This window comes from Octopus bimaculoides, chromosome 6 (genome assembly GCF_001194135.2).
Source record: "Octopus bimaculoides isolate UCB-OBI-ISO-001 chromosome 6, ASM119413v2, whole genome shotgun sequence".
Lineage (NCBI taxonomy): Eukaryota > Metazoa > Mollusca > Cephalopoda > Octopoda > Octopodidae > Octopus > Octopus bimaculoides.
Genome location: NC_068986.1, coordinates 82,913,977 through 82,927,708, shown reverse-complemented (window position 1 = coordinate 82,927,708; position 13,732 = coordinate 82,913,977). Strand labels below are relative to the sequence as shown.

Genomic DNA, 13,732 nt, shown 5'->3' with positions numbered 1-13,732 from the left:
ATATATATATATATATATATATATATATATATATATTTATCTATATACACATATATTGTCACTGTATTTCTGTATTCACATGTTATTGACACTATATATGTATTCCTATATATATGGGGACTATAATTTTATATTCATATACATAGAAGATATATTTCAGTATGTCCTATGTTGTCATTCATTCAAAAATAGTTCTGGAAAATATGATTTTCCCCTAACTGTGTTTGTTTTACTGTCATTGTTCCACAGTTTTATGGCCTATCGTAATTTTATGATCGATACTTATCGACTGAACCCTCAGGAATATCTTACCAGTACTGCATGTCGACGTAACTTGGCCGGAGATGTGTGTGCAATTATGAGGTAAATATGGCAATTTTTCTGTTATTCAAGTATTGATATCATTATCTATGAAATGATGAATTTTTCAACAATTATCTGATAAAATATATACTGTTTCTTACAGAGTTCATGCTTTCCTTGAGCAATGGGGCCTTATCAATTATCAAGTTGACGCTGATAATAGACCGACACCCATGGGACCTCCTCCAACTTCTCATTTCCATATACTTGCTGATACTCCATCAGGACTGCAGCCAGTCAATCCTGCCAAAACAGTTCAGGTAAGCTTATTACTTAGTTAAGAATAGCAAATTACTGAGGTAATATTGGATTCGAGTAGGATACTTCATTTCTCTATCTACATTACTGTAGACAGAGCTACAAGGAATAGTTATTTTTGTTTTAAAAAAAAGCACTGTTCATTATTCTACAATATTTATTGGTAATAATTAACTTTAATAACATGTAAAATAACATCATTATTATTTAAGCATATTGGCTTGAAGAGAAAAGTTTATCATGAAAAAGTAGAATGTTTGAAGCATGTGTAAGAAATGCAATGTTGGAGCATGGTGAGATGTGAGTTTTGAATTTGAAAGATGTGCAGAGAATTGAGCTGAGTTAGATGTGTATGTTGATCTACATGAAAGAGAAAGAGAGAGAGAGAGAGGTGAACTTTAAAGCAATTAACTGTGGCACTAGAATAAACCTGCACTGGCTTGGTGAAGTGATGTGAAGGGATTATAAAAAAAAAAAAATACCTAAGCTACTGGAGAAGGGTACTTGTAGTTGCTGAGGCCTCACAGAATAGGCAACAAAATGCTGAGATATATACCAGCATAGAAAGAAAAAAAGCTTCAGTTTTTATTACTTCTAATATTGGAAGGGGAGAGTTTCTTCTAATCTGCATTTAAGTGCAAGTATTTTAAGAGTTCAGTGTCTTTATCTAGTGTTAACCACTCAGTCATGAGGTATTGTTTGACTGCTGATTAGATGGTCATGAATGTGTATTCCAATGATATGAAAATGTACTAAATTGTAAAGATCATATATGCTAGCATAAAATGTTGAATTAAAAGAAATATAAAAAACGTAGTGGTGGTAGTGGTTGTGGCATCCTAAATGTAGACTAGAGGAAACTTTTGAAGAGGTGGGGGAATGTCAGGTGTGATAAAGCTGGGTCTCACAGATAAAACTGCTAATTGGTGATAGTGTTGTGAATCTATGGAAGCATTGAGAAACTGAAATGATGAAGTTGGTGATAATGTGGTTCTAGAAAAAATATGTTGATAAAGATATTAAATAAGATACAATGCTCTAGCTTTTCTCATTCTGTTTATCACTCTGCCCTATTTTTCACCTTATTCTTTCATATGAACTGTACAGACAATCATGTTAAGGTTAGGTGAATTTTATATACTGTCACATGGTGGTCAAGTCAACATTCAGTAATACTAAGGTCTTGTGAACTTGGTATGTAGTCATGTGAACACAATATACAGTGATATTAAGGTCATGTTAGTATACAGTCATGTTAAAAGCAATGTTAAGTCTGTGAACAGTCATGGTAAAGTCATGGTAAAGTCATGTATACAGGCTATTTTTTTTTCTAATCCTTGTAATATGTGGATTCTATTTTGTAGCCATCTGCTGCTCAGCAAATTGTGAACTTCAATGATAAAAATAAAGAAAAAGATGCTGATGACAAGAAGGATATATCCAGCTTTGGATTGAGAACTGACCTGTATGCAAAGAAAGCATTGAAGGTAACGAAAAATTTCTCAGATTTGTTAGATGTTGGCAGTTAAGGTTTTGAACTAGAAATTCTAAAGAATAGAAATTGTTATAAGTGTGCATTACATTACTGCAATGACTGCAGTACTTCGCTGATATTTTAACGAACACTAATTTCCATTCTATCTTTATGATGGTCACAGATTTTAATTGAATCTGTGCATTATCTCAACATTTTTACCTTAAGGAAAACAAATAATTTATTTTCTTTTCTAGGATAAAGGTGCAGCTACCAGAACTCGAGAATGGACTGATCAAGAATTACTTCTTTTACTGGAAGCTATGGAAATGTATAAAGATGACTGGAATAAAGTAGCAGAACATGTAGGCAGTCGCACGCAGGATGAATGTATTCTGCAGTTTCTCAGATTGCCTATTGAAGACCCTTATTTAGAAGAAGACTTTGGTAACATGGGACCTTTGGCATATCAGCCAATTCCATTTTCACAGACTGGCAACCCAGTTATGTCAACTGTTGCATTCCTAGCCTCTGTTGTTGATACAAGAGTTGCTTCAGCAGCAGCAAAAGCAGCTCTAAGTGAGTTTTCTTTTCTTTTCTTTTTCATGTTTTGTTCTGACTAGCTTGACTCTGATGGTTAGATGTTAATATCTTTTGTAGGAATATCTCTGGAATTTGATGATTTTTTTTTTATGATTGTTGTTTTTTAAATTTATATTTTATTGAATTTGTCTACTTGACACTTTGGCAAAAGATGATCTAAGAAGCCAAAGTCGCTTCAGATGATTGAAATAAAATATTCATCATTGAGTAAATTATTCATCATAAACACACACACACACACACACACACATTGTGTTATCACTCTCTCCCTCTCCACACATATATCATTGAAGTATACGATTTAAAGATAAGAGCTACTAATAGTCTCTGTCTGTGAAGACATGAAACTAGGCAAGTTTTTATAATGTGCCTAGCCACTTGTCTTCACACCAAGAAACTATTAGTAACTCTTGTCTTTATACTGTGTACATTAAATGATATTTATTCCTCATTGGATGGAATACATTTTTTATTGCTCTTACCCTAACAGAACAGTATTTTGTAAATAGAAATCACATAACATCAACAATACTCAAACACCTGCAATGCATCTCACCAATTAACCTTTTCTCCTTATATCTTTCTGTGAAACTTTCTGTACTAACGGCCTCATGTACTATATCTGGAGCTCTGTTACACATGCTTGCTGGAGCTCTGTAACACATCTCCAACTTCAAACAATAAAACCAGTAATATCAACACTCACTCTATAAACATTCTTACTGCCAACCCTTCTCTATCACCCCACCCATACATCTACTTTCTAGACATGCATGTACTAAACTTAATAATTATTCTGTGTACTCTAAATAAACAATTTACCAGAGACTAGATAAAGCTAAGATGAACCCTAATGTACCATAGTTCAATGAAGGCTAGTAGGCTGAAACTTTGAAATCACTGTCACCCCTTTTCTTGTAAATGTATATATCTCATCATCATCATCAACATCATCATTTAACATCCGTTTTTCCATGCTGGCATTGGTTAGATGGTTTGATTAGAGCTGGCAAGTCAGAGGCGCACCAGGCTCCAATCTGAATTTGGCATGGTTTCTTTGGCTAGATACCCTTCCTAATGCCAACTACTTTACTGTGTGTGCTGAGTGCTTTTAATGTGGTGTTGCTTGAGTACCTCCATGTCGCACTGGCATGAGTGCTTTTTACATAGCACAGTAAAATAATAATACAGTGATATTACTCAAATAAAGGCCATAGGTATTAACTGACTGATTCAACTTTGCTTAAATTATAGAATATTTTCCTTTGTGCTAGAAGTAAATTTTGTTGTATCTTAAATTTAGTCCCATCCTTTTCCTTATCAGTTAGAAAACAAACAAAAAAAAAATCGATTTTCATTTCTTACCTAAATAAACATGATTTATTTAAGTTGATACCTGAAACTAATTTCTACCACCTCTTTTCTTGTTCACACTTTCCAAAGAAATGAAGATTTATTGTATTATTCCTGCTTTACTGGATGAAATTCTCTGTTCATAGTTTGTTTCGTTTTTCCCTATCTCTTCGTATTTTCAACAACTTTCCTTTGGTTTCCTGGAAGAAAAATAGTTTGTTTTTGGTCCATTGAAATTAGGGAAATTTTGTTTTATAATTTTCAGCTGAATTCAACAAATTGAAAGATGAAGTACCACCAGCTCTCACTAATGCTCATATGAAAGTAGTTGAAGAAGCCATCAAAGAAGGCAAGAATGTTGATGCCAATTTTGGGTTAGACAGAAGTGGTATTGCAGGCACAACTAAAGAAGAGACAGGTGAGTTAAATGTTTAATGTTGTTATTGTTGTTTTCTCTCAAATCTGATCACGGCCTAGGTTTGTCCTATTTCTTTTTCTTAAACTATTAAATAATGTTACTTTTAAGACTAACAACTTTGGTGTTTGAAGTTCAACTTTTGCTTTCTTATTGCTAGAACTACAACATTTGTTACTTTATATATAAAAATGTTCACTTTTAAAACTGTGACAGTTAATAGATCAAACAGTTTTCTTTAACCCTTTTATTACCATATTTCTGTTGAAATGCACTGTCTTTATTTCAATTAATCTTTTAAAATTATGAAAAATTTTATTATAAAATGAAATTTTGATTGAAGGCTTTAATTTTGATCATATTATAGCAAGAAGTTTGTATCATAAAATGAGGGGTAGTTTCAGGCAGGTTGCTCATTGTTCAAATCAAGGAATCCTTTTATGATATTTCCAGATTGTCAGTATTATTGGATTCTATATTTGTGAATTATTTTTATTGTTATTGGTATTCTGTAAATTCTTCTAGATGCTGCTGAAGCAGAGGCACAAGCTGATGCTCTGAAGCAAACAGATGAATCTGCTGTGAAGGATGACCATAAAAAAGAGAGAGGAACGGTAATAGATTTATACATACTAGTCATATTAAACAGATTTTCCTGAAACTCAACATCACTCAACTCCTTGGAATAATTTGATGGTGTGTGAGAGTAGGATACTTTCCTCTCACATTATCAATTAGTAGTAACAGCAAAATGGTCATCATCGTTGTCATCATCATCATCATCATCATCATTATCCTGCTGCTTTCCATACAGGCATCCATTGTATATCTTTGTGGTCTGAGTCTTTTCTTATTCGTCTACACAGTTGGGAATAACATCTCAATTGTGCATTCCATTTTTGGCTTAGTTTCTATGGCCAAGTTGTTTTATTAACCAATTTACAGAGTGTACTGGGCATACATTTTGTCACAGCAACAGCACTAGAGAAGTTGTCATCTCCTTGGTTTGAGTAAAGTGTCTTCACTGTACATTTTCTCTGTTCATTCAAGGCAGTGTGACAAAAAAAGGGTGAATAGAAGAGAGAGTGATGACAAGAAGCATGTGGTTGAGAGAGTATCTCAGAATGATGGGAGAAACAAAGTAATTGGAGCGAGAGAGTGGTTGAGGAGGGGGTAATGGAAAAGAGACTGTGATGGCAACTATGCGAGAGAGGATAAGCAAGAGATTGATAGTAATAGAGATGGGCAATAGTATGACTGATGGCCGAGAGATAATAATCATAATCAGTATGGTAGTCTGCTTGCATTGGTGTGGGCATGGTTGTGTGGTTCATTTTGCAACCACATAGTTTCAGGTTCAATCACACTATGTGGCATCTTGAAAAAGCATCTTCTATAGCTTTGAGCTGATCAAATGTCTTGTGAGTGAAAATGGTTGATATGGAAGCCCATCATGTGTTTGTGTTTATGTTTTCTCCTTTTGTGAGACACAATATAAACAGCATACCAAATAGAAATTATTTTTAGATTAAGAATTATTAATTATATAAAAGAATTCAAAAAAAAAAAGATCTTTGAAAACCCCAGAATGACATGACTCTTTTGGAAGAAGATTTTGTATTGTGTCAGTGCTTTCGCTATTATCTCACTTCACAGTGGCATAAAGGATTCTCAACTTGAATAATAGCTATGTGTTAGTGAGAAGAGGAGGATCTGACTGTAAAATATTGCCTCAAATAAGTATCTCTCCAACCCATGCCATCATGGAAAAATGGATGTAAAGAAATGCTTGGTTGCATATAAAAAGTATCAAATTTATCTCTTCATTTGTCTCCTTTCATGGGGAATATTATCAACATATCCTCTGGCATATCATCTTTCAGGAGCAGTCTAGTATTGACCATAGAAATGCATTTGTGTTTTAAACTAGTTGTGGATGTAAGTATGGTTATATGTAAGAAAGTAAACATGATTCTCATTTCATATTACTCTGTATTCACACTTAGTTTAATATATCAAAAAAAGAATTAATGTTCTTAGAAAAATATGGATACATTGAACCATATTGCCATAGCATGGATATTTTCTCAAGTATATTTAGCAGTTAAAAAACTCAGAACATGTGGGAAATTGGTATTGAAATTTTAAGGAAAAGTCATTACAACAACCTGTTATGATTAATAGGGGTAAAATGACAAAAATTGGTGAAGTTACAAGGTAAAAAGCCTTGTGGTATTTAGTCCTGTTTTGAATTTAAGTTCTACGGAGAAGTTGACTTTGCTTTTTAAAAAGTTTGGAGTCGATAAAATGATGAGCAAACAAGTACTGGTATTGATTTAATCACCTTCTCACAAAAGTTGTGGCTTTGTACCTATGTCAAAAGTTATCATTTGGATTTGTAAAATAGCAACAATATATTTTGAGGAAAGAAAACTTAATAATACAATCAGAATGATCATAATGATGTATTAGGCACAAACATTTTTGTTGTCTAACAATTTCTGATTAAGGATCCATAAGGCTGCTGAAATTGTTTCATTGCAATCAGGTTTTTTTGAGGGAGAAATTGAACTTGGCACTACAAGCAATGTCACTACGTACAGCAGTGAATTAAAACCATCTTGGGATAAATTCTTAAAGAGAGCCGGTAATTGTGTTGTCCACAGGCACAATGCTATAATTGCTGTCATAGATGAACTGTCAGATTCTTGTGTGGTTCCCAGTACCTTATCTATTTGGTCATTAATGTTGAAATATTTTAGGAGTATGATATTCAAAAGGAATCAAAGGTCCTTCCCAAGTCATAGGTTCATAAGGCTGGTTTATCGGATTCTGTGGTGTATAGATTCCCCTCCTGGATGGGACACCAGTCAACTGAGTGGACTGGAGCAGCTTGAAATGAATTGTTTTGCTCAGGAACACAATGCATTACCTGGTCCAGAAATCAAAACCACAATCTTACTATCATGAGTGCAACATCCTAAACACTAAGCCATGTGCCTCCACAGTATGATATTACTGATCCATAAGTTGCAAGTGTTTATTTTATTGGCCCCCTGGTGAAATGAAAGATAAAGGGAGTTTATAAGAACGTAGAAACATGTGACATTACACTACATATTCTAAATCTGACCCCTTACCATTTGTGCTAACTTATCTTGAAATTATAAGGATTAACTTATGATTTAGCAGAGTGTAATTTTGTATGGAAATAAAACTGTATAATTTGTTGCCTATTAACTCAATTTATACCAGTTCTAGGTGTCTCTGTTGTATACATCAGTGGCTATACCTGCACTTAGTCTCAGCATTTCAGATCAAAAATCACACACAAACACTCATCCATCCTCTATATTCACTGCCATACAACAACACCCCATCTTACATAAATACACACAGCTCATATAATCCATATATTCACTGATAATGTTCCACAACAAATTACATGACAGTCCTCAAAATAGAACAAATTACGATTTAGAATTTTTAAATATATTTATTTGTAAAGATAATCTCAAATAATAAAAATGTTGTTATAAAAATAGCTTCTATCCTAGATTTGTTTGTCATCTTTTATTAGACTGAAGAATCTATGGAAACTGATGCTAATGAAAAAAAATCTGACAAAAAAGATGATGAAGTAAGTGATTTTTGTATTTACAGTGTGTGAAATAACTGAATTTAGCTGCAGTTTGTTATGTTTTGGACATTTATTCTGGTAGGACTTAACAATTTGTAATTGGATTTAGTTTGGTTTCTTTGGTCACTTATTAAAATTTATTGGCTAGTTTGCAGTTGTTTTATTGTAGTCTACTTTATTGCTTCTGCTGATGAATAAAACTCAAAACTCAAAACTTCAAACTCACTAAATACTAGGCCTCATCAATTTGCATGATATTTCTTGTTATTGTCACAAATATAACATTACTAAAAGTGCATCTTAATGATAAATCTTCCTCTCTATGGTTTTGGAAATATTCCTTCTCTGAGACTAACCCTCTGCGAAAAACAAGTACGACCCAGATTGGAGTAGTTGTCTGCTGCTACTCAAACATTCTAGATCACATCACATCACCTCAAAAATAAAATAAAGTCAAATATCCCTTTGGCAAAGGCTCCTTCATTAACAGCCTTTAACATTCTTCTTATCTAGTCAGCTTTTACTATAACTACTCCTCTCAACTTGCAAGCTACGTAACACCTGCTTTGTTCACCTGGTCTGTCCATCTTGTCTCTGTGTTTTACTCTGCAAATGCTCCTCTAAACGTATTGTCCAATCTTTATTTACACAACTATTCCTCTCTCAATTTCTGCCTTACTCACATTTCTCCTGCATCAACTGCTTTGATTTCACCAGTCTAAAAGAATTTCAAAACCCCTTTCTCTTCTTGCTAACTAACAATCATAATAAGGATAACAACTATTTGCTAAACTAGGTACAAGGCCACACAATTGGGGGAGGGTATTGCTTATATTGACCCAAATATTTGACTGGTACTAATATAAATTGTTGATAATGATGACATTAAAACCACTTTGTGTTTAGTTGTTTTAAATTTTAATCTCCAAACCTTGTTCTGTTATCCAGGATTCTGGTCAACAAAGAGGTGGTCCTACATCTGGAAGTGGTGCAACATTGGCTGCAGATTCTGCTGAGAAGATCGACAGTAGTGTTGCAAAACAGCAACAGTCATGCCCAAATGCTAGTGATGCGGATGATAAAAATACCAACAATGGGCTTACTGGTGATGTTCACAGCAAGAATGATGTTGCTGCTAAAGTAGCTTCGACCTTTGACCCTAAAGAAAAGGGCAATGTTATAACAGCTGCTGCTGCAGCACTTGCAGCTGCTGCAGTAAAAGCAAAGGTAAACTCTGTATATTTTCTAGAATTATTATCATCATTATTTTTAGTGATTCTAAAGAAGTTTATCATTGCATCTCTAGCTGACCACTGTGTTCCTGAGATGTGTGTATAATTATTGTTTGCTGGTCTGTGAAGATGTTTGCGTGCATCTCATCAAATTTGCTTTGTGGTGATATCTGTTATTCCTTGTGTTATTTTCATGTTGTTCTTGCTTGTTGTGTGGGTGGTGATTGTGTAGAACGTGTGGTTGCATTCATTGTTTCAAAGTATGCTAAAAATTTATCAACTGCTCTTCTGTTTTGTTTTAATCTGCAGCATTTGGCTGGAGTAGAGGAGCGTAAAATCAAAAGCCTGGTTGCTTTGTTAGTTGAAACTCAAATGAAGAAATTGGAGATCAAGTTAAGACATTTTGAGGAACTTGAAGCAATCATGGATCGAGAAAGAGAAGCAGTAAGTTGACCATTAGTTTATGACGAAATCATGTTCTAATTATTGTAATTATGTTGTTGTTGTTTGACATCTTTAGTTTCTCTGCACTCTGAAATGTTATGGTTATCTGTTGTCTTTCTTAGTTGGAATATCAACGTCAACAGTTACTTCAAGAACGTCAACAGTTTCATATGGACCAAATAAGAGCTGCTGAATATCGTGCCCGACAAATTGCTGCACAGCAACATATGAATGAACAACGGCAGCAAAATCAAGGAGCTACAGCAGCAGGGGACCAAGGTAAGAATTTCATAGTTACTCGTTTCACGTCTATCATATCATCATCATCATCATTTAATGTCTGTCATCCGTGCTGGCATGGGTTGGACAGTTTGATAGGATTCAATGAGTTGGAGGACTGTGTGAACCTCCATTGTTTGTTTTAGTGTGATTTCTATGGTTGGATGGCCCTTCCTAAAGCCAACCACTTCACACTGTGTCCTGGGTGCTTTTTTTTTCATGACACCAGCACTAGTGAGGTTGGCAAGTAACTTGCAAATTGAAGTAAAAGCCTCTCTAGAGTTGTTGTAGGGAGAGAGGGACTTTATACCAGGTAATGAGAGGCTTAAAGTATGATAGAGGCACATGCACAGGTGTCTTAGTTATACAGGAGATACATGGCTTCCACATATTACATAAGGGTAAATTGTACATTGTCTCATTAATTATATCACTTTGGTAAGTGCTGGTACGGTAGAGCAAGAGGAAAGCTTACAATAAACCAAATCTGTAATACAACTTAAATCCTTGACTAATACTATTTAACTCCACTTATACCACAAATGCTCTTGGAAAAAGGATGTCATAACTCATCCCTCAGCTCTCTTTAAAATCTCACCTAAGGTGTTTTTCATTGTTTCAGGTAACCAAGGGTCTGGATCTTCTTCAAACCAGAACACCTCGTCAGCTTCCCAAAACCCTGCATTAGCTGCTGCAGTTGGTCCTAATTATCCACTGCATGGTTCCCCAATGCCACCACAAGGTCCTCAAGTCCATCAGCATGTACCTCATGGATCACCTGCTCCACCTAATCCAACCAGTCAAACACCAACTCCACAACCTGCACAGCCAACACCACCTCAGTCAACACCAGCCGCTTTACCTTCGTCTTCTGCCAGTGTCACTCCATCTGCTGGTCAGCAAGCCACTTTGGTACCGAATACTAGCTTCAGCCATACAACCAATTTCAATCCTGCGTCAGCCAACAATAACAGCAACAACAACAACAGCAGCAGTAATAGTAACAGTAGTACCAGTAGTAACTCACAGTCTCATACATTTCCTCCACAAACATCAGGGAATTCTCAAGGACAGTCACAGCCTGGTCAGTTCTCTCAGAGTGCCAGTGCAGCTGGCCCAGGGACTGGACCAACACCTATGATTCCTCAACAAAGTGGTCAACCAGCTGGAGGGGCACCACCTGTCTCTACACCTCACCAGTATCCTCAGGGACCAATGCCTCCAGGTCAGTCTCCATATATTTCTCATAGTGGTCCACAAGGCCAGGGTCCATTTCCTCAACAAGGACCTCCTAATGCTTCTCAGAGCCATCCATTAATGCCACAACAAGGATCAGCAAATACAGGCAACCAACCACCCCATCCATATCCTCCACAACAGGCTAGTCACACTCAACCGTATACCCATACCGGTCATAGCCATCCTCACTATTCTCCACAGCCTGCAGGTAATACAGGTGGATATCCACCATCAACACAAGCTTCACAGCCACACTATCCTCAACAGGGTCCTCCTCAACAGGGAGGTCAGTATCCTCCATACCATCACCAGGGACCTGCACAACAGAGTCAACACTTCCACCAAGGCCATCCTCCGCAACAATATCCACAAGGCTCTTATTCGCAACAAAACTACCCTGGAGCGCCACCTGGACAAAACACACATCCTTACACTCATGGATCTGGAAGCCCATACTCCACTCAAGGTCATGGTATGCCTCCACAAGGAACACCAATACCACCAACTGGACGACAAATGGCTACATCAGGTACCCCAGGTGAGATAATACTTGTAGATTATATCTTAATTAATTATCGGTTATTGATTAAATTGCATGAACTTCTAATTAATGTTCTCTCTATTATAGTCCTTTACAGATCGTATATTACTGTTACAGACCTAATAGTTCACCTGTCACTGTTATAGTGCTTTATAAATTATATATCACTGTTAAAGTCCCCTAGTAGACCATATATCTCTGTTATAGTTCTCTAATAGACCATATTTCACTGTTATAGCCTTCGATTTGGCATTACTAGTTTGCATTATATAGTTGTTGCAAAATAGTGTGGTGTCCTTCAGTGCTGGCTTTTGTTATTTCTATCTTGAACCCCCTCCCATGTCAAATCAGTACCTTACCTTATTTTGTTGATCATCTACTGTCTCAATTACAATATATAAAATATATGCCTGTTCTGTATATTTAGTTTTTGAGATGTGTGTTCAGTGGTTCATCATTGCCATCATTATATATGTGTATAAAACATTAGACTCTGTGTTTCTTGAAATAGAGTTCATATTTTACTTTTGTCCAATGCTTCATCTAATTTGTGTTTCTTGAAATAGAGTTCATATTTTACTTTTGTCCAATGCTTCATCTAATTTATGCACATTGTTTAGATATATGTTATACAACTACTATTCTGCAGATAGAATTACAGTTACTACATTTGTTCAAGACAACTTTAATTTTACCCAGAATCCATGTGTCTTTAAAACATTTCATGTGATGTAATTTTAAGTAGGATGTAAATGATCTGGGGTCAATTTTATTAGTCATGATGCATCAACTTATTCTGAAATTTTCAGTGTTACACTTATTTTGTTTGCATATAATTTTTGTCTGAAAAATTAGCATATAATATTTTAAAATATTAGAAGAATGTGTTTGCAGCATAAAGATTTAACTCTACTTTGTCAAGGTTTAATTGATTAGGAATAATTATGTGACATATTTTCAGCAGAGTTGATGTTTGTAACAGCATTACTTAACACTTTGCCTGTCCAAAGCATTTTCATAAAATATGTCTTGTATATCACATGATACACAGAACAAGCAACGGGTTAATTACTAATATGTTTCTAATAATAATAATAGTACCCTTTCCATATACACAATGAACATAAGTTATCATTCTCTCAACAATTTTTCTTTTATTGATTTAAAAAAATTTTTTTTTTTAAATTTTCAGGCGCTGCTACTGCAACAGATGTTGCTGATAGTATGGTGGTCCAATCTCCTGCTACCCCTTCACCTAAACCATAGATCTTTAAGCCACACAGTGTTTTCTTTTCACTCACCTTTTCTCTTTCCAATCACCTTAGCTTCATCATACCACTGTTTTATTTCTAGATATACACTTATAGTTACTGTCAGCCATACTATTAAAAGTTATGGAACAGCTCTGTTTTGTTAGGAAACTGATCTATTTTACTGTCACAGCCAATCTTCCTACAAATAGTAGTGATGATATTACTACTATTCATCATCATCATTATTATCATCATCATCATCACCACCACCACCATTATTATTATTATCATCATCATAATATCATCTGTCTCATCATCGTGTCACTCTACTTCTATCTCTAACAACTCTGTTTTTCCCAATACATCAGTGATATCACCTGGATCACACTGTTTACCCACAGCTGGACTTGTTCACCTCAATGTCTTGCTGCTGTTTTCAACAGTCATTATAGTTTCTCTTATAAATTCATTATCTAGTGAAAGAACAAATCAGTCATCTCAATCGCATCATTGTTCATTTTTTGTTCCTTTCTTACATCAACCTGTATCTATCTTCCAACACAATTAACTTACTCTCTTAATTAACCATCTTCCTCTTTTGTTATCATCTTTTGGTTTTTTTAAAAAAAATTTCAGCT

At 35.1% G+C, this 13,732-nt stretch overlaps 1 protein-coding gene across 2 annotated transcripts in view; it reads left to right on the top strand.

The window, feature by feature from the left end:
* The window catches only part of LOC106871460 (SWI/SNF complex subunit SMARCC1), a 37,228-nt gene extending 23,924 nt beyond the window's left edge, over positions 1-13,304 (top strand). Inside the window, exons 13-24 of one of the 2 annotated variants that reach the window (XM_052968909.1) lie at positions 250-363; positions 467-623; positions 1,986-2,108; positions 2,353-2,674; positions 4,317-4,469; positions 4,992-5,080; positions 8,047-8,106; positions 9,055-9,333; positions 9,648-9,782; positions 9,905-10,061; positions 10,684-11,838; positions 13,034-13,304. In XM_052968909.1, coding sequence (XP_052824869.1) covers positions 250-363; positions 467-623; positions 1,986-2,108; positions 2,353-2,674; positions 4,317-4,469; positions 4,992-5,080; positions 8,047-8,106; positions 9,055-9,333; positions 9,648-9,782; positions 9,905-10,061; positions 10,684-11,838; positions 13,034-13,107 — 2,818 coding nt within the window. In that variant the 3' untranslated portion in view covers positions 13,108-13,304. The remainder of the gene's footprint in view (positions 1-249; positions 364-466; positions 624-1,985; positions 2,109-2,352; positions 2,675-4,316; positions 4,470-4,991; positions 5,081-8,046; positions 8,107-9,054; positions 9,334-9,647; positions 9,783-9,904; positions 10,062-10,683; positions 11,839-13,033) is intronic. The other variant, XM_052968910.1, reaches the window with a different exon arrangement.
* Positions 13,305-13,732: the final 428 nt, after the last annotated feature.